The following is a 19498-nucleotide window of genomic DNA, read 5'->3' on the forward strand; positions in this document are numbered from 1 at the left end:
ACATTATAGACATTTAAAAATTAAAGGATGAAAGGATTAAAAATAAAAATAAAACATACTACTACAGACTACTACCCTTTACAGACTAATACTATCACTACTACAACTACTACTACAACAACTACTACTACTAATGCTACAATTACTACTACTACAACTAATGCTACAATTCCTGTTACTACTACTACTGCTTCTACTACTACTACTACTATAACTACTAGCGGATAATAATATAATATACTTTAATAATAATAATAATAATAATAATAATAATAATAATAAGAAGAAGAAGAAGAAGAAGAAGAAGAAGTAAAGAAAGAATTCAATAATAATTTCACCCATCTGAAACTATGCGAGACTGCGAGCAGTCTCGTGAGTCGCAGTCCGACTATTCGCACAAATCAGGCGAAATGATGGCGAAAATCATGATGCCGTCGCTTCGGGGGACGTCGTCGTGCCACTGCTGGGCCAAGACAACCGTCTGTCTCATAGCTGCCGTTCCTGAACAGCGGCGGGGCCGTCACGGTGTTCGCTACCAAGCCGACAAATAGGCAGCCGCCTTTGAACCAGCACTAGCACACCCTTTTCGCTGCCGTCACCCAATAATCGACGACGGTCGGACAAACTTCGTCGGCAATTGTTCATGGGGAACGTCTCGGTTCCAAAACCTAATAGAGGTTCGGATCTCTCTTTCAACTGTAGGTCCCGTCTCTCTCGTCCCACTGCGGAAAAGAAACGATAAACACCCTAACAAACCCAATAGTCACACATTTTCTTTTATTTTTTGATCACATGTATACTTCATCACGTCTACAGCATTGAAGCTAATTAAAGTTCATATAGGAAGTTCTCCTGATTTCGCCATTACAGCGCCACGTCATACAGCGACAACGATGTTTCGACTAAATCTTATACAGGTTTGTGCGCAGAATCCGACTCTGCAAAAGAAATAAAAGCTTCCATTTCTAATCTTTCAGCTAACCCCACCTAGCGGTAGGGTGCGGTATCGTGTTTGGCACCATTGAATAACTTTGTTGATCCGACGCGTATTTCTCAAAATACTGCACCTTGTACAGACGGTCGGAGCTAATATCAAGCTCATAAACGAAGAGGGGAGCATCTAATTTCGCCGATTACAGCATGATATCACACATCGACGAAAATGTTTTGATTATACCTTACATTATTTGGGATGCAGTCTCCGAATCTTCAATAAAACATTGGAGTTCCCATTTGAAAAATCAATGCCCCCCACTCCTTTTCAGAAGGTGGGGGCGGAGTGTTGCGTTTGATATCATCGGATAGCTTCTTGAAACATATTAAATACGTTTTTTTTTTTTTTTTTTCGCTTTTATGATCAGAAGTGTATTTCTCCAGTTACTCTACCGTGACCAAACTTTTGGTTCACCCGTTATTTCAAACATAAATTAGCTTGACAGTTACAGGCTATTTTTGATAATTTCACACCATTCGAACATTTGCACGTTATAGGGCCAATTCTACACTATCCTGATATCTTTTAATCGTCAGATAAGATGACACTGGTCGCAGCGGCCATGTGTTATTTTGTGTAAGATGAGATCTACTACCGCGACAAGGTTGGATCATTCTGATAATTTATCTTTATCAGAGAATGGTACAATCGACTCTAATGAATGTCATATTTTAGCGATTAGAAAACAGTTATATCAATACATTTTCATCTTAGACACAGAAGTCAAAAAACACCATAGTGCAATACGCAGATACTTCAATAGCTATACTTTTCTTCAATTTTCCTTTTACTTTTAATTGTTTTATTTTTTGTCCTCTACTCGCCGCTTTTGAATTTTCTGGTTTGCAATACTGATACTGCACGAAGCCCGAATGAAGAAGGTGTGCCTTTCTCTGTGTCTTCTGTCTGTGTGTAGTGTGCTTCTATCCAGTGACGAGAAGGAACAGAGAAGTGAACCAGTAACACTGAACGAGAACAGAGGTCGGAAATACTACCAAGCTCATGAACGAAATGGGAGTATTTAGGGGCCATTTATTTTCCCCGATTACTGCGCCATGTTATGCACCGACGGAAAAGTGTTGATGAAACTTTACATAGTTTGGGCCGTAGAATCCAAATATGCAATCAAAAATTGGAGTTTCCATTAGAAATTTCAAAATTGACCCCACTCCAACCCCCAGGGGGTGGGTCTAGAGGGTCAAGTTTGGTTTCATCAGATAGATTTTATAATATTACTAAACACGTGTTTTTTGATTTTTCGATCCGAAGTTAAGTTCTCGATTTATTCCACCGTGTCCAGACTTTTGATTCACTCTGTATATACAAATAAAAGAAAATATATATATATATGCACATATTAAAGGCACCCATCCGAGCAAAACTAACAACTTTCAAGAATTGATGACGAACAATTGACAATTTAAATTAGAATAAATCTAAATTAAAATAGAATTTATTTGCTGTCTCAATACAGCTATAAATAAGAGATTTGGAAAAATAGCCTAGTGCAAACAAAAGGTGCAAATTTCCTGCTTCTACAATAAGGAACTCGTAACGAAATGAAATCATGTGAGAATTTTAGATAGAAAAGACTGCGTCTATCATTAAGGGTTAATAAACTTAAATCCTCGCGTATAACACTTGAGCTTATATTATTATATTGCTTGAATTTCCATTTTAACCATGCAAGAAAATTATTCTGAATAGATTTAATGGAGTTTGCAAAATTGATATTATTATTATTATTATTATTATTATTATTATTATTATTATTATTATTATTAATATTAATATATTAATAGCGGTGTCTGTGAACAAAAAACTTCAGATCCATATTAAAAGTGACTATATTTGTGACTCTTAATCTCTTGAAGTATTCAATCGATCTTGATCAAATTTTTGACGTAGGTGCAGTTCTGGCCTGGGAATGTTTTTAGCTATTCACTTTGATGGTAGAACTTGGGGGAGGGGGAGAGGAGGGGGAATTATAAAAAAATAAATAAAACTTAATGACTCCTGAACCAAACGACCAATGTCCATCAAATTTTGAACATAAATGACGTTCGTGCCTGGAATAGATTTTACCATTTCACTTTGACAGAATAACGTAAGGATGGAAAGGAGGGGGAGATATACAAAAATCAATAAATGTAAAAATAAAAGTGACCATGTTCGTGAGTTAATAACTCTTAAACCACCCGATCGATCTCACTCAAATTTTCAAGATAGATGAAGTTCGAACCTGAGAAGATTTTTATTATTTCATTTTGATGTTGGGACTTAGGAGAGGGTAGGAGGGTAAATATATGAAAATGAATAAAACTTAATAACTCGAACCACCCGACCGATCTCCATCAAACTTTCAACATAGATAAGGTTCGGATCTGGGATGTTTTCATTTTACTTTGACGGCACAATGTAGGGGAGGGGAAGAGGGGACATATATGTAAAAAAAATAAATAAATAAATAAATAAAAATATTAATAAAAATAAAAGTGACTGTCTTTGTGACTTCATCACGCTTAAACCACCGAACCGAGCTTAATCAAATTATCAACATAGATGAGGTTCGGACGTGGGGTGGTTTTTATTATATCCCTTTGACGGTAGAACTTAGGGTAGGAGGAGGGGATGGGATATATATATATATATATATATATATATATATATATATATATATATATATATATATATATATATATATATATATATATATATATATATACAGGGTGGGCCATTTTAATTAATCCACGGAAATATCTAAAAAATGATAAAACATAGAAGAAATGTTTGAAGTACACGTTATATATTGCTAAGGGGGAAAACCATTTCCGCCAAAAGTACCCCTCCCCACCCCCCGGAAATGGGGGTTAACGGGGGGTAACTTTGAAATGTCAAATGGGAACATGGGTCGAGTAATACCTCGTTCGAAAGGTCTTGGAAAACTAAGTAACGCTGTACCAAAATTTGTTTCATATGGAGCACCAGTTGCAAAATGGCCGCCATGATATAGTTCGGAAACTCCAGTAGCCGTAGTATGAAAACCATGGTAGGTAGATGAATGGAACAAAATTGAAATACGTAAATATCATAGGGCATATCGAATGATGTGACCCCTGCGATCCCAGCGTCTTTCCTGAAGGGATCTTGTGAGCTAACTTCAAAATTTCAATGTCCGACCGGACAACGGTTCGGGCGTACGCTTGACCTACCCAATGCTGTTTGGAAGGCAGACTTCAGGGATAGAGAATTAGTGCACTCAGTTAATGCGGATTGCCACAGTCAAGGGCGCCCATAAGGGGGGCAAGGGGGGCTCGCCCCCCTAGAGGAAATTGTGCTTCGGAATATCGAAAACGCAATAGAATTTTTAGAATAGCTACAGCAAAATTTGAAACTATATTTGAAATGTCGCTTTTTCTTGCCTCCCTTGGAAACCACAACATGGGCGCCCTTGGCCACAGTTACATTTTGATTAAATATTAGCACACATGTCATATTGTGAGCTTGAGGGACGAAACAGTGTGTACGTATATCCCCGAAATGCTTTCCGAATAACCAGCACGCATTGCATAAAATTTTCTGTGGCGACGGAGATTAGCAAATTCACACGTTTGTAAGTTCCAGCAACAGCATTATTCGACAACTTCTTTCGTATAACGTTCCTTCTGTTTTCGCATCAAATCATACTTAGCCATACAGATATGCGTTACTATTCAAATAAAATTTCACCTTTTTATAGTCACTACAGCGTCATCCTTACAAACAAATGTTTCAACCATACCATACCTATTTGTAAGGTAGCCTTAATTTGCGAATTAAAGTAGAGTTCTCATTTGAACTTTCACTGTTACTTTCCACCCCGCTCACATACAGAGCACAGGAAAAGATTATTTTGCAGGACTTGGATATCTCTCTATACATTATGGCAATTTTACTCTAACATTTTTATCTCTGTTGTATCATTCTCGAGCCTTGGAGCGCCTCCGTGGTTTTCCTATTTAATTTTCGTTATTTTCATTTATCTCTACCCGTATTCATACTATGGGCACTAGACGTTTTCTTAGACACATTCACCATGTCTTGGCGATCATTTTGAAAACGGTGTCTCATGTCGAAAATATTCTTACAGAAGCTGTTTAATATTCATTTGTCTATGTAACATGATGTTACTCGCTTCAAGTTGCTATTTGAAATTTTCAAGTTGGCCCCGGATACCTTTCAGTGGAGTCACCCCGACAACACCTCTCGATGTGCCTTACGTCAGTTACCTACTCGTTTTTCTTCTGTTGATTTATCTCCAATCGCTTTCATACTACGGATACTAAACCTTTTCTCTGACACTGATACTATGTTTCGGCGGCCTTTTGAGAACACTGCCATTTCACCTCAATCGTTTTCTCCTGCAAGATGTTTGATTTTGCAAGATTTATCGAACGAGGTACCACTCGACTCATGTTACTATTTGAAATCTTGAAGTTAGCCCCCAAGACCCCTTCAGGGAGGCCACTGGGATCACAGAGACCACACTATTCGATATGCCCTATGATATTTACGTATTTCAATTTTGTTCCATTCATTTACCTCCCATGGTTTTCATACTACGGCTACTGAGTTTCCAAACTATATCATGGCGGCCATTTTGAAACTGGTGCTCCATATGAAACAAATTTTGGTACAGCGTTACTTAGTTTTCCAAGACCTTTCGAACGAGGTATTACTCGCCCCATGTTCCCATTTGACATTTCAAAGTTACCCCCCGTTACCCACATTTCCGAGGGGTGGGGAGGGGTACTTTTGGCGGAAATGGTTTTCCCCCTTAGCAATATATAACGTTTACTTCAAACATTTCTTCTATGTTTTATCATTTTTTAGATATAGATATAGATATAAAACTTCATAACTCTTGAACCACCTGACCGATCTCGATCAAATTTTCAACTTAGATGACGTTCGAGCCTGGAAAGTTTTTTTTTTTTTTTTTTTAATTTCACTTTGACGGTAGAACCTAGGGGAGGGGGAGGGGAGATTAATATATAAAAATAAATAAAACTTAACTCTTGAACCACCCAACCGATCTTGATCAAATTTTCAACATACATGACATTCGGGCCTGGGATAATTTTTATCACGCCGTGGCCCGCAACATGGGGAGGGGAGAGGGATATGTAAAAATCACCGAAAATGACCAATATCAAAGAGTGCTTTAGTAATAGTAAAAACGGAACATACTGTATTACTATTTTTCCTTAATTTAACCCAGCGAAATCGGGGTGCGTCTTAGATCCGAGGACGTTTTAAATTCAGTGTCGTGCGCTTGCGCAGGACGTGTGGGTCTTCTAGATATTATTACAAGATGGTGCCAATTGATGACACGTGTAGTTTGTATGGTAAGCCATTTTGTCCTAGCTCACTGTCCGTAAAGCCGGTCACGCACGCGCTGGCTCCGACGTGCTTGTCTGCAGCCCCCAAAACATTATTACCGTGGACATATGTGTGACATTACATCAGACTGGAAGTGGGAACTAAATAAACATTTTTTTTGCAACGGTGATTTTCTGTTCGACGTTCTCTGTCCTGAATTGCTGGTACCAGAAACATCAAACATGACCCATATATCGCCACTGGACTACTCTCCGGAAAAGAAATCTATTTTAGTCTGTATGATGGCGAACAATTAAGATTTAAACTTTAGATAGCGTGTACGACTCATCAGAATTTAGTAAAATACCGCAAATCAAATGAACAGAACTTATACAAAAGTTTTATCAGACTACATGTTAATAAATTAGAAATATCCAGAACTTCACAATATGATTTTTATTATTTCAAAATGTGCTGTGAACCTAATAATAAATAAACATACTATAATCTAGATTCCGAAATTATTGCTGAAACAAAACATATTAACAGACATGATACAAAAAATGTTGCGAAAATCAAGGTTGATACATATATTACGTAAAAGACTTTGAGAGATAGATACAAAAAAATGCAATCATAGTAGATTATGTAAGGAAGAACAAAGTAAATATTTTTTAAAAATTCATATATCCCGGAAAATTGATATATCCGGGTAAACAGACTTCCCATACAAACAACTTAAACTGATTTTTTAGGTAGAGAATTTAGTAATTCAGTTGAACTAAAATTTATCATAACCATAGGCGCTGACATAGCTTAAGGTGTGGAACTACAATCTTCATCGTCTCATCAAATTATTTAATTATTATTTATTTATCTATTATCACTGCAGTAGCTATCTTGTATTTATTTGATTTATATATTTTTCCATAATTACTCATGTATATATAACCCATTTTACTTAGCATTCCATAGCACCTCATCAATTCCTTATTTCTTTATTTATTGTTAATATCGTCGTATTTTATTTTATTTTAGATAGCAATTATTTTACTTATAGTATAGATGATAAGACGAAGATACATGTTATAAACCCGATATGGTTCTGTCCTGATGTTTTCTTATTTAAAATACATTTATTTTTAGTTCCATGGCGTTCTAAATGTAATAATAAACATATATCATATTACTAATTGATTGTTTATATCTACGTTAAGTTGCTGTATTAAGTCCTGGGATACTGAATGCGATGTTGGATGGATACATGCATTATGTCAAATAACTGCTGATTTAGACATTAGACCTGAAGTCGAGGATTTCAATTGTATTATTCCATTAATTTTAGGATAATTTCATTTGAGGGAAAGGTTATGGTAAAGACTTAGCCTCCTGGGCAAGATTAAATTATTTAGCTAGACATCATTTTGTAATGGCTCCCCTTCAAATAACTGTAAATCTAATATGGAAATTGCAAATTACGTTGGTGTTGCTGCGTAGCTATAATTCCAGTTGTGGTACTCACGAAACCAATCAGCTTCCCAGATAACTTATATTTATTACTTTGTTCGGATTATATTTCATCTTTCAATAATAAAACCGCAGAATATATTAAATTTCTTCAAAATTGACGTTTTACTAAGAGACTCAAACTTTATACATAATAATAATAATAATAATAATAATAATAATAATAATAATAATAATAATAATAATAATAATAATAATAATAATAATAATAATAATAAATTGTATATGTTATTTTATATTAACTTGCTTTCTCTCTTTCGTATTCAGGCGCAGAATTTATACACGTGTCACCTAATGCTTGCAAACACTGTTATAACTAGAAAACAAATTGTAAGTTCATTGGTATAAATTGGAATAATATTAAAACAATTAAAACATAAAACAACTAAAACGATAAGGTTACCGAAAGTCTTCTTTTAACCGGATATGTCCTCTTTTTTTAAGAGTAAAATAAGTATCTGGCATATTTTCTCTCATAGTGAAATTATCCACGTTTTCAAACGATTCGAGAAAAATGGAAAGTTAAAATAAATAGTCCCATTTCTATTCTTGAAAATATTTGTACCTGTCAATCACAAAGGAAGTGTATAATAGTCAAACGTAGTTCGGAGGACGCTCTTCTGCTAATACTGCATAGGAAAGAGACAGCTATAATTATCTCGTCAATAACGTCAGTGGATACGTGTATAACAGAAATTGACGCCTGTTGTTTAAAATATATTTAAAATTGTATGAAGCAATGAAGAAAATGTCTTCTAAGAGGTAAAAGAGTATTTATGCTGGTTCACATTGTGTAAATAAATGTTTTTCTCAAATGTTCTCTTTACTTAATGAAATTTGGTAACCCTGGTTATGGGTGCATCCTATGAAATTCTTCTTCGGTAGTTGATCTTTCTTTCTTGAGTCAAATTTTTCACAGTGGGCTACAAACGAGCAAGTTCCTCCAATGTTTATTGCATGATTTTGCTTTTTCCTTGGGAAAGGTTCCTTTTTATGAAGGTACTCGATCAATATACTTACTCTTCCCACGCGAAAAACCCTCATTTCGGCTAGTATATTATAAATGACAAAAGAGGAATTTTCGCTACATTGTGCTAAGCACTTCCGCCTGGACTCGTTTACTTTTTCAAAATATCTGCTCACAATTATTTAGTACTTTAAAGATACTACTTATTGGAATATTTTTTATTGATATAGTTCCCGCTTCAAATCAATTGCGACGTACTAATCTAAACCTATAACATGACTGATTGCATTATGGCGACTTAGGGGCAGCGTCAATGACTATCTAACGGAACATAAACGAACATAAGAAAAGCTTGATTATTACAACAGAAGAAAAGTTCTTTGCATTGTATCAGGCTTCGATAAAAGTTTAATTATTATTTTTTATTACACCTACACTTTACCTTGGTATATTTGTCCCATGAGTGATCGTCCAGCAGTTGTTGCTCCGTTTACTCGCTTTAATTCAGTAATGTTATCTTTAACATCACGGAACACCCAACATGATAAAGTCCTAATCATTGTTATAAAATATTACATATTTCAAGGCTTAAGAGGAATTACTTACAATTAATGTATTTAAATATCGCAACACTGACGAATATAACAGAAGAGTGCAAAGAAAAACAAAAATGAAATCGTACAGTTTTACCTTCCGTAGTTGTGTCCTTTAGGCACAAGATTGAAACAAGTGGAGGAGAAGTATCCGAAAAACCGACCCCACTCAGCTAACTGATAAAAAGGCTTAGAAGAAGAAGTTATGTTCTTTAGGCGAAAGGAGACGAAACAATAGTGAAAGTGAATAACTCTGAAATAATTGGTGGAATGAGAGTGTAAGGAAACGGTAGAACCCCAAGAAAACTTAGGGACATAATGTTATCCACCACAAACTTACATAATCCGGGATAGTACTAGGGACTCCTCGCATCAGAGGTAATCACCCTATCGCTGAACGACCGTACCCTCCTATGAAGATGGAACTATACATTACCAGATTATTGTCGTAGAGACAGTGTTCTGATATTGAGTTTTGACTCGTTAACAAAGTAGTTCCTTTATTAAATCACTCCATTCAAAGATCAACTGAGTGGGCGCAGGTAAATGGCTTACTTTTTCGCCTCTATCATTGAAAAAATATTCTCTAAGATTCTTCGTTAATCTCAGCAACCAAATGCTGGGATGGTACGTTTAGTATGTAGGCCAGGGGCAGTTTCCGAAATATTTGGGTCATGATTAATAAAAACACTTTTAAATTTAAATAATTGTCTACAAAATAGATACCTTCTTTGTAGTAGTTAGATTACACTAATATACATTATACTTATGTATTTTCGTCTGTATTATAAATAAGTGAAAAAGTAATATCATTTAATACGTGTTAGATAGTAAATAATAATACTTCAAATTCATGATCTCAAGTATTTTATAAGTTTCGTAGTAGATGGTACTTAATATAAAAAGTTGTATTTGATTTTCTTTAGTAAGACTATTCATGGCTTTGGATTAATTGTTTTAACAAAAGAAACACTGACCAAAGCTTAAAACTTTACTTTCTATATACTATAATTTAAAATAAAGTAAAGTTTTAAGCTTTGGTCAGTGTTTCTTTTGATTTTCTTATTTTTAATATATGTATTATCTTCTTGTTTTTGAAATGTATTTGTTTTTCAGGACTTGTATGATCGGTATCGAACTTTACTTTTATCTCTGAATAATGAAGAAGTTCATTCCTATATCCAGAACTTTGTATCGGAAGCATTTGAAGACGTCAAGGTATTTATATTTGGTGAATACATTCAGTTTGATTAAAAATCCGATTGAAGCAGTGAATTAAATGGAAAAAGAAGGAATATGCATTATCAGCTATGTACAATAACAGTGTTCATTTTTTGTCATGAATCAGATATAGGTGGCATATACAGTCATATGCAGAAAACCTTGAACTTTTTTTTATAATTATATATACCCACAAATTATTAATGTATTTTGATACCTATGCTTACAAGGAAAGCATCAAACGTACAAAAATGATCATATATACTTACATTTTTTCGCAGTTCTGTCGAAAAATAAGATAGTATACCTCCGGTGTATGATAAAGCTTCTGGAAGAGAGAGACTAGTGTTTAGTTTGTATTTATTTACTAGTAAAAATCTCTGTTCTTACTAGTAAATAAATACACACTGGGAGAATATGGTGTAATAAATAGTACATTTATACTCTCACGTTGTTCGTGGTGCTCTTCGTGCATTAACGATAAACTTCTCCCAGTCCATAATATGCCAAAATAAGAAATAGTACTAATTAGTAAACTTGTATTCAACACTCAGGCAGACTATGGATCCCATAATGGTAGCAGAATGTGAATCAAAGCAATCGCTCAGTGCGTGGGAAGTCGAGTTTATTAGCGTTTCCCAACTAAGTCAAAAATGATGTTATGGGTGATAGCAATATATTCTTTCGTGTTGTTCTTAGAAGAATTATAGCTTTGTGATTCACAAACATTGGTTCCACGGTTTTAAAATTATCATGCATGCCTTCCAATCGCTGCGATTGCACAGTTGCATTGATCGTGTTGGCAGGTGTCTGGTGTTTTTGCTGTGCATGGTACCTTGATCAGTCCACCACCAAACACACAATGGAGACTAGTTGTTTTGGAGAGGGATCATGTAGTGTCAACCAACAATGGAGAACGATGGTGCAAGCAACGAGTCATACAGAATGGTAAAGAACTTACTGCTTATGGTACGTCAGCACTTTGTCCAGAAACACCATTTCTGTAACGAAACACTCGAAACAGATATTTACTCATGTCACTTTTTGAGCAGCAGTCAATCTGTGTTCCACTTTATGTTACCTAGGTATTCACAGGCAGATGGAACTTTTGGAGATGGTTTCCGCACTATAATTGAATTATTCTCTCCGTGCCTTACATGTTTGACCATTATCACGCTCAATAACTGCCTTGAGTTTACCTTTGTGTGTGGTTTATGGGGGGGTCCCGTGCGAGTTGCAACGTAGAGCGGTATTTCCCAAACTTTTTCAGCCATGGAGCTCTTTCTAAAGTAAAAGCTTGTAAATTCCAATACTGTTTTGCTCTATGTGTGTATGTTCTGAACTTTTTTTAAAAATCTATCGTGTCTATTATAAATAAAATAGAAATGTATTGTTTATTCATTTATTTATTATAAACAGTATTTAAAAAAAAGAACTGTAGACAATATTATTTGTTACTGAAATCTACCAAATGATATAACAATTAATTTGCTAAGATATTTGAAAAACGTCACATTAATGTCGGGTGTACATGTAAACAAAGTAGCTCCTTCTATTAGCAGAGTTCGTTAAGGTCCGGTGTTACACAGGTCATTTGAAGACGCATATCGTCTTCTGCGTCCAAGTGAGCACGATATTTAGTTTTTATAGCCGTGTACTTAACATCGTTTCACAGAGGTACGTAGTACCAAAAGGTAGTAAGAGCAATTTTCAGCTTTTGAAATCTGAAATCTGAAAAATCCTCCCGTAACTGAGCCCCAAATTCGAAATGGTTTCCTTCTAAATGATGCCTGACAGGGCTGTTGGTTTTGACGTCTGTGAAAATAGACTTAAATCCACTCCGAATTCTGTCGAGTTTCGATTCCTGAGCGACCCGTGGAAGTGATTGATTAATTATGTTACTTTATTGAAGCTTATGTGAAACTTGTCAGATCCTTATTCTTAACGCTTCCTAGATAGAATGCTATGTTTTTCTTCGGTGCGACAATTTTGTCATTAGCATCGAATATTGACTTTCCTTTCCCTTGTATGGATGTTCTGAGTTCGTTGTTCATTGTGGAAAAAAGAAAATCTGCCAAGTAACATTGCTCAACATTCCTCATTATTTAAATAATGTGCTAGCCAACTGTGTTGGTCATTCAGTAGTGAAGAAATTTCCGTTGGAAGTTCAAGGAAACGGGACAACGCTTTACCTCGTGACAACCATCGTATTTCTGTGTGTAAGAACCTACAAAGGTCGTGCCTTAACAAAGTTAATAATTTTGATGTCGTTCTTTAGTACCTCCTGTAATACCTCTGGGTTTCTTTTCGTTATGAGGGCGCGTTGGTGTAGCATATAATCTTGTGCAATTTATTATTTTCTTATTTCTTGTAACAATGCCAGCAACATGACCTACCATGCCCTTTACACCATCTGTGTACACGTCAATGCAATTTTTCCGCGGTATCGAGTTGTCACTGAAGAAGACATCAAGCAGGGAAAAATTTCACTACCGCTTGTAGAAGATGAAAATGACATGCAAAACAGAATACTGTCATAAAGAAAACCAGCAAATTCATGTCACACAAACGTCATTAGCACACATAATCCTACAACATCCGTGAATTCATCAAGTTGTAGCACAAATTTCATTTGATTGATACGGGAAATTTGGGTATTTTAAACATCGTTTAATCGATCCTAGATTCGATTACGCACAGTGTTATTTGCTAAGAGCACACTGGAGTTCTAGTTCGCAGTTTTATCATCCAACATGCACTTTACTAATTTCACTGATAAGTGATTTCGTAAAAGTTTCAGCAAGGGTGTGAGATTTACCAACAAGAACCAGATCATAATTAACCATGTACGATGCTTTCAATGCTTTCTTATTTATCTTTACGTGATATACAAAGTTTTATCTGATCTAGAAGAAGTTCGTCACGTTTTCGTTCGTAATAGTTTGCAGTTTTATTTGTGAAGTCAGAATGAGTTTCGAAATGGGGTCTCAGATTAGCAGAGAACGTAGAGCTAGTGGACAAAATTTCATGACATTGCACTCTGTGAATATCTATAAGAAAACTTAGTGAATCCTATGTCTAAATATGAATCACAATACTTCTGTTTGTTACCTCTTCACTAGGCACCATGAACGCTGAAACAGGATGATGTGCAACATATTCCGAACTCAAGCTCAAGGAATTTGCATTATCTTCTTCGAAAGTGATATTACAGTTATTGTTATTCTCCTTTAACTGGGCGCTGTTTGATGGCTGAACGAAGCCCGTTTCATTTTCACAGTTTCATTTCAACGACAGTTTAGCCGCAAATAAATTTTACAACAAAAATAAATCAAATTAGATACAATTTTTACAAGTTTTTACGTATCACGAACTTTTAACTGAAGAAATTCACTAATAAACTCTGCCTGCCCGGTATCTAAAATATAAAAGAGATTTCTGGAATCATTGAGAGTTGTCCTTTGCAAGCAAGAAAGATCGAGGTAATTTTAGTGACTAATAGATATAATGCTACTGCTTCCATCTAGCAAGCTAGCGAGAAGAACCCAATCTGATAACACAGAAAATATATTTCGCTTGATGGAAATAATCTCGTTTTTCACTCTAGATGGAAGCAGCAATTTAATTTTCGTCATTTTAGTTTAGTTAGCAGCTAACAATTATTGTCATGTTCGTAACTACCGCGAACCGAGCCTCTGAGAATCATTCGCGGAGTCCCTCGGAGTAGTTTGGAAAGGTTAATCTAGAGCTATTATTAAATTTGTTACACCGCCTTTGTATTTTTCTCTCATTTACAACATCCCTAGCGAATGCGTATTTTCTTCCTGTTTCACTAATATTTGTTCTTAGTTTAAGCTCGTAATGCATACATACTCGTATAATACTGTTTTGAGGTTCCTTCATTTGACTTGCTGTTATTAACGTCCTGGTTTAGCTGTAGTGACCACAACCTGCAAAGTACAAGAAGAATTCATCGAAATGAAAAGTGTGGGAAGCGCGTGTAGTATTACCACGTATTATCCGACAACTGTTTGCATACCTAATAATACTGAGTGCCGTGGTATTAAATTCAGTATTGCATTGCTCATAACGTTGGTAATATATATATATATATTGATTCTTCTGTGTGATATTTTTTTCAGATGTACAGTGCCGGCAAAAAAAAAAAAAAAAAATCTTTACATTGTGAAACAAATAAGAAATCATTACAAATTCATAATATTGAAGTATTTTATTGTGGCTAAAACATTACAATTAGTATTTTGTCATATCGCCTTTACATTTTATCACTATCTGCAATCGTTTAGGCATTAATTCAGCCAGGCTGGCGAAGAATGTAGAGTCCTTGGATACCCATAGTGTTTTGATCATTTCCTTTAGATCCTTGGTGTTGGTCGGTCGTGTCTCTTGAACCTTGTTTTTATGACGTTCCAGGCGTTTTCGATTGGATTAAGGTCAGGAGAATTACCTGGCCACTCTAACAGAGTAATATTATGGTCACTTAGAAACTTTTGCACGGCCTTGGATATATGTGCCGGGGTTCTATCATGCATAAAATAATCACATTCATGAATGTTCCAAAAAGGAAGTAAATGTTCTTCCAAAACATTAATATAATTGCTTGCTTTCATTGTTTCATTCATGGGAAGAAAGTACAAACCACCCCTGCCCTTGTTATCATTGAATGCACCCCACACCATCACCTGTCAGGGTATTCAACGGTCTTAAGTGTAAATTTTGGATCATATCGTGAAACAGTACTCGGACGGCGCACCATCTTGGATCCATCCCGAATCAACCTAAAACCGCTCTCATCACGAAACATCATTTTCTTCCACTCTTCAGATGTCCAATCTTGATATTTTTTACAGAAGTCGAGCCTTTTTCTCTTCACTGCTGCTGTGAGCAGGGGCTTCTTCGCAGCACGGCGACTTGGCAAGCCTAGATCCTTTTGCAAACGGTGACGAACTGTTCTAGTTGCGACGTTCTGCAGGAGCACAGTGTACTTGTTTTACAATTCTACAGCGGTTATGGAAGGATTTGACATTACTTTACGCTTTAGAAGTTTATCAGTCCTTGGTGAAGTCTTCCTAGGTGCACCGGAGCCGGACTTCCTACGTGGTACAGTTCCAGGAGCCAATGACGCAACTGAACGCTTTAGCTAATAAATAGTCTCTCTTGACATTCCAAGATCTCTGGATACAGCGATTACCGAATCCTCCTCCCCAGAAGAGTTAAGGCCCGGGATTTCTCCGCCATTGTCAGTTTTTTACGACCCATTGTGTGTAATCAGAACAAAGAAATAAAACTACTAACTTTTAAGAACTTAAACAAAAATCTAACTGCACAGAGCAAAGAAAAAATTATCTCGCAATACACGAAGCACGAGGCACACAGAGCTTCTGCTGGATGAGGGAAGATTGCAAGTGGCGCACTAATGATTGACGTCATCATCAGGCTCCTCTCACATTTTTATGGCGGGAACAGCGCTTGACCCCGTTACGTGGATTTTGCATGTAAAGATTTTTGTTGCCACACAATGTAAAGATTTTTTTTGCCGACACTGTAATAATAATAATAATAATAATAATAATAATAATAATAATAATAATTTTCCATGTTTCATATAAAATGTTAGCGATTATTGGCCTTCTATTTCGATTTTCTCCTCTATATAAGATTACTAAGATGAAATTTGTGTGAAAAAAGAGCAGGTTGTATTCCAATTAACAAAAGAGTAGCTTATCTTTTAGATAGTTTTTTTTCTTCTTCTTCCTCCAGCATGTAAGAAGGTTGAATTTTTAAATACAATATTTGCTGGCTTATAAGACGCTGAGAATAAGCCAAAAAATGGCATACGTCTTTATACGCTGGTACAGAGATGTTGATTATTTCGATTTCAATAAGTATTCCATATTTGATGCTTCCTTATTTTCTTACGGTGTACAATAGCATTCGAGCTACCTACAGTTCAGTGATTCAGTACATGTATTTTGGATACAATCGCTTTATTTACCGTTTCATAGTACTATGTATGCTTTCCTGTGAACGCACATGCGCTATAGACATTCCCAGACGCGCTTCGGGTTCTACATTTAGTTAGACATTGTTAACCATGCCTGTGTTTCTTGGTAAGATATGACAGCATTAAAAAAATACATTATAGTATACAATGATATATATTTACTAACATTTATTTATAAATTTCTCGTCGTGAGATCCCAGTTGCCATTCTAGAAGTGATTGAGAACGAAAAAACAAAGAGCTTTGAGTTTTAGGAATGAAAAAAAGACTCCTATAATGTGGTTGAAGTTGCTTATTTAAAGTAAAAGTCTACAGAAATCTCTGTCATATAAATTCTTTTTCCAAGTCTGAGACTCGTAAATATATTTAGTAAAAGTTAAATTGTTCGTTCCACGTTGTATTATCATGTGTAGCACACATTATTGGACACACAATTCGAAGCAAACATTAGAAAAGTATCCAAGTGAATATTATTTGTTTCTTGTTCTAATTGAATTTTTAGTAAACTATTCTTATACAGTAAAACGTATTGGATAGCTGCTTAATTCGGCCGTGTATCGTAATCATATTGATATAGCTATGTAATAGTGTTACAAATAGGACGCTAAAATTAAATCGAATGCAGCCTTTTAATTTCAAAGTTGACGGATATGCTTCTTAACATTGTTGTTATATCTTGTCACTCCGACTAATGTAGCTTCAATTGCTCTGACTTTTTTTCTTTCTTCAATCATGGAACATCAATTAAACAATGTGCTCTTATTGTGAAGACATTTTAGTAGTGGTCGGCAAAGCCATGCTATCTTATACCTTATGAATTCTTTTCATAGGGGTTTGTGAAATTACAGATGTACACCAAGAGACTACGCATTCTTTTAGAAGTGAAGGCGGAAATCATTCGCATGATTGAAGAGATCGGAAAATACCTTTGCGAGAGAGTTATCAATAATTTTGTGAAGCTTATAATGCATGCAGACTTAGTGGGAGTGACATATGCCTGATATTGTATTTCGAACGTAAATGGGAGGTGTTACGGCTCACAGTAAAGCCCTGATTATCCTCGAGCGGAGATGCAAGTGCGAATTCTGCGCGAGTGCCGCGAAATTTTTTTTTTACCTTGTCGCAGTCGCGCTCAATTATTTTTCATAAGTAGTCGCTGCAGACTGACACTCCACATGCAAATAAGTACTAAATGTTCTAAAACATAAAAGTAAATTGCATTGTAAAAATCAATATTTCCAACAAAGTGCATATTTCGAAGTGCTACTCTACTCTGATAAGCAGAAGCCGATCGTTGTAAGGTATGAAAAACGGCGACCACTGGAGGATTAATTACGAACCTTAATAAAAATAAAAAAAATAAAAAAAATAAAAGGGAAAATACAATAGATCCTACAGTGCGAACGTCAAATATTACTGACAAGTTTATTGTGCATCGTAATCCTATAGGCCTTCTTGGAATTTGTGGATGAGTGGCAGGCTCTTGCTCTTTTGTCTTGGTTATGGCTTTCACATTCTCTGATCACTGACCTTGACGACGAGCGATACAAACTATAAAATAGTTTTTGCGCTGAAACACTTACTGTTTTTTTTTTTTTTTTTTTTTTCGTGTTTAAACATCATCTTTAGTTTTATTTCTGGTTATCTGCGGTGCCACCCAATTCCACGGATAATTGCGGCTGTACTATATACAGGGTGTTAATGAATTATACCGACAAACTGTAAGAGCTGATTCCTCACAACAAAATAAGAGAAAAAGTTCATATGAACCTATGGCGAAAAGTGCATTGTTTCAGACCTAGGGCTGTCCAAAATCGCGAAAAAGCCAAATTTCGAATTCCAGACACTGTAGAGGGTTGTCCTTATCAGCGTAAAGGGAGCCACGCATACACAATTCAAAAGTGCATATTTCGTTAATTTTCAAGGGGTGTACAGGGTATTCTTTACAGGGTGTAATTCTCAGATATGCACTCAATAGAATTTTCAGATAGACCCTAATTTCAAGGAGGGTCCAAAGTAGGCAGGAGGTAAGCCTTAACAACAATGGACATCTAGTGTTTCGGAGGGAAGTCGGAAGTTTTAGGAACTGGCAGCTTCATGTTTTTTTGTGTTCGGAATAACGTGTGACACGATGTATTTCTTCACGCTATATTTCACGTTTTCTTCATTTATAAGCATGAAAGAAAACATTACACCATGCGTTTTTCCCAGTACGCGAGACCGTGCTGCTGACGATCCTTAACACTTCCGACATAGCGCCAAAGGATTCCGTGTTCATTGCTATCAAGGCTTATCATTTACCTACTTTAGACCTATCATAAAGTCAGAGCATATCTCAAAATTCGGTTGATGGCTTGTCTGGGAATTTCACACTGCATATAATACTCTGTACACCCATTGAACATTAATGAAATATGCATTTTTGAATTGCGTGTGCGTGACTTCCTTTACGCTGATAAGGACCACCATCCATAGTTTCTCGAATTCGAAATAGGACCACTTGAAATTCGTCTTTTTCTCGATTTTCGAGAGCCCTAGCTCTATAATATGGTTGGGTTAGGGCCCCCTAACTTTTACCGCCCCCCCCCCCTACATTTTTGGGCTGGCTACGGGCCTGCTTCTGCTCACAGGTCCATATGAACTTTTTCTCGTATTTTGATGTAAGGAATCACCTCTTACAGTTTGTCGGTATAGTCCATTAACACCCTATTATATATATATATATATAAAATTTACTTCATATGTTGAAAAATTGTAAAAGTTAGGTATTTTTCTTGGAACAAGGGTAACTAACTTAGATTTTAGAAGCAT

General features: G+C 35.8%; 1 protein-coding gene across 5 annotated transcripts in view; it reads left to right on the plus strand.

The window, feature by feature from the left end:
• Positions 1–19498, plus strand: part of LOC145690662 (protein SERAC1) — a 95997-nt gene that overhangs the window by 43589 nt on the left and 32910 nt on the right. For all 5 annotated transcript variants that reach the window (XM_081765810.1, XM_081765792.1, XM_081765800.1 and 2 more), the window contains one exon: positions 10559–10660. In XM_081765810.1, coding sequence (XP_081621936.1) covers positions 10559–10660 — 102 coding nt within the window. The remainder of the gene's footprint in view (positions 1–10558; positions 10661–19498) is intronic.

The sequence above is a fragment of the Thermobia domestica genome, chromosome 1 (assembly GCF_964235325.1).
Source record: "Thermobia domestica chromosome 1, izTheDome1.hap1.1, whole genome shotgun sequence".
Classification (NCBI taxonomy): Eukaryota; Metazoa; Arthropoda; class Insecta; order Zygentoma; family Lepismatidae; genus Thermobia; species Thermobia domestica.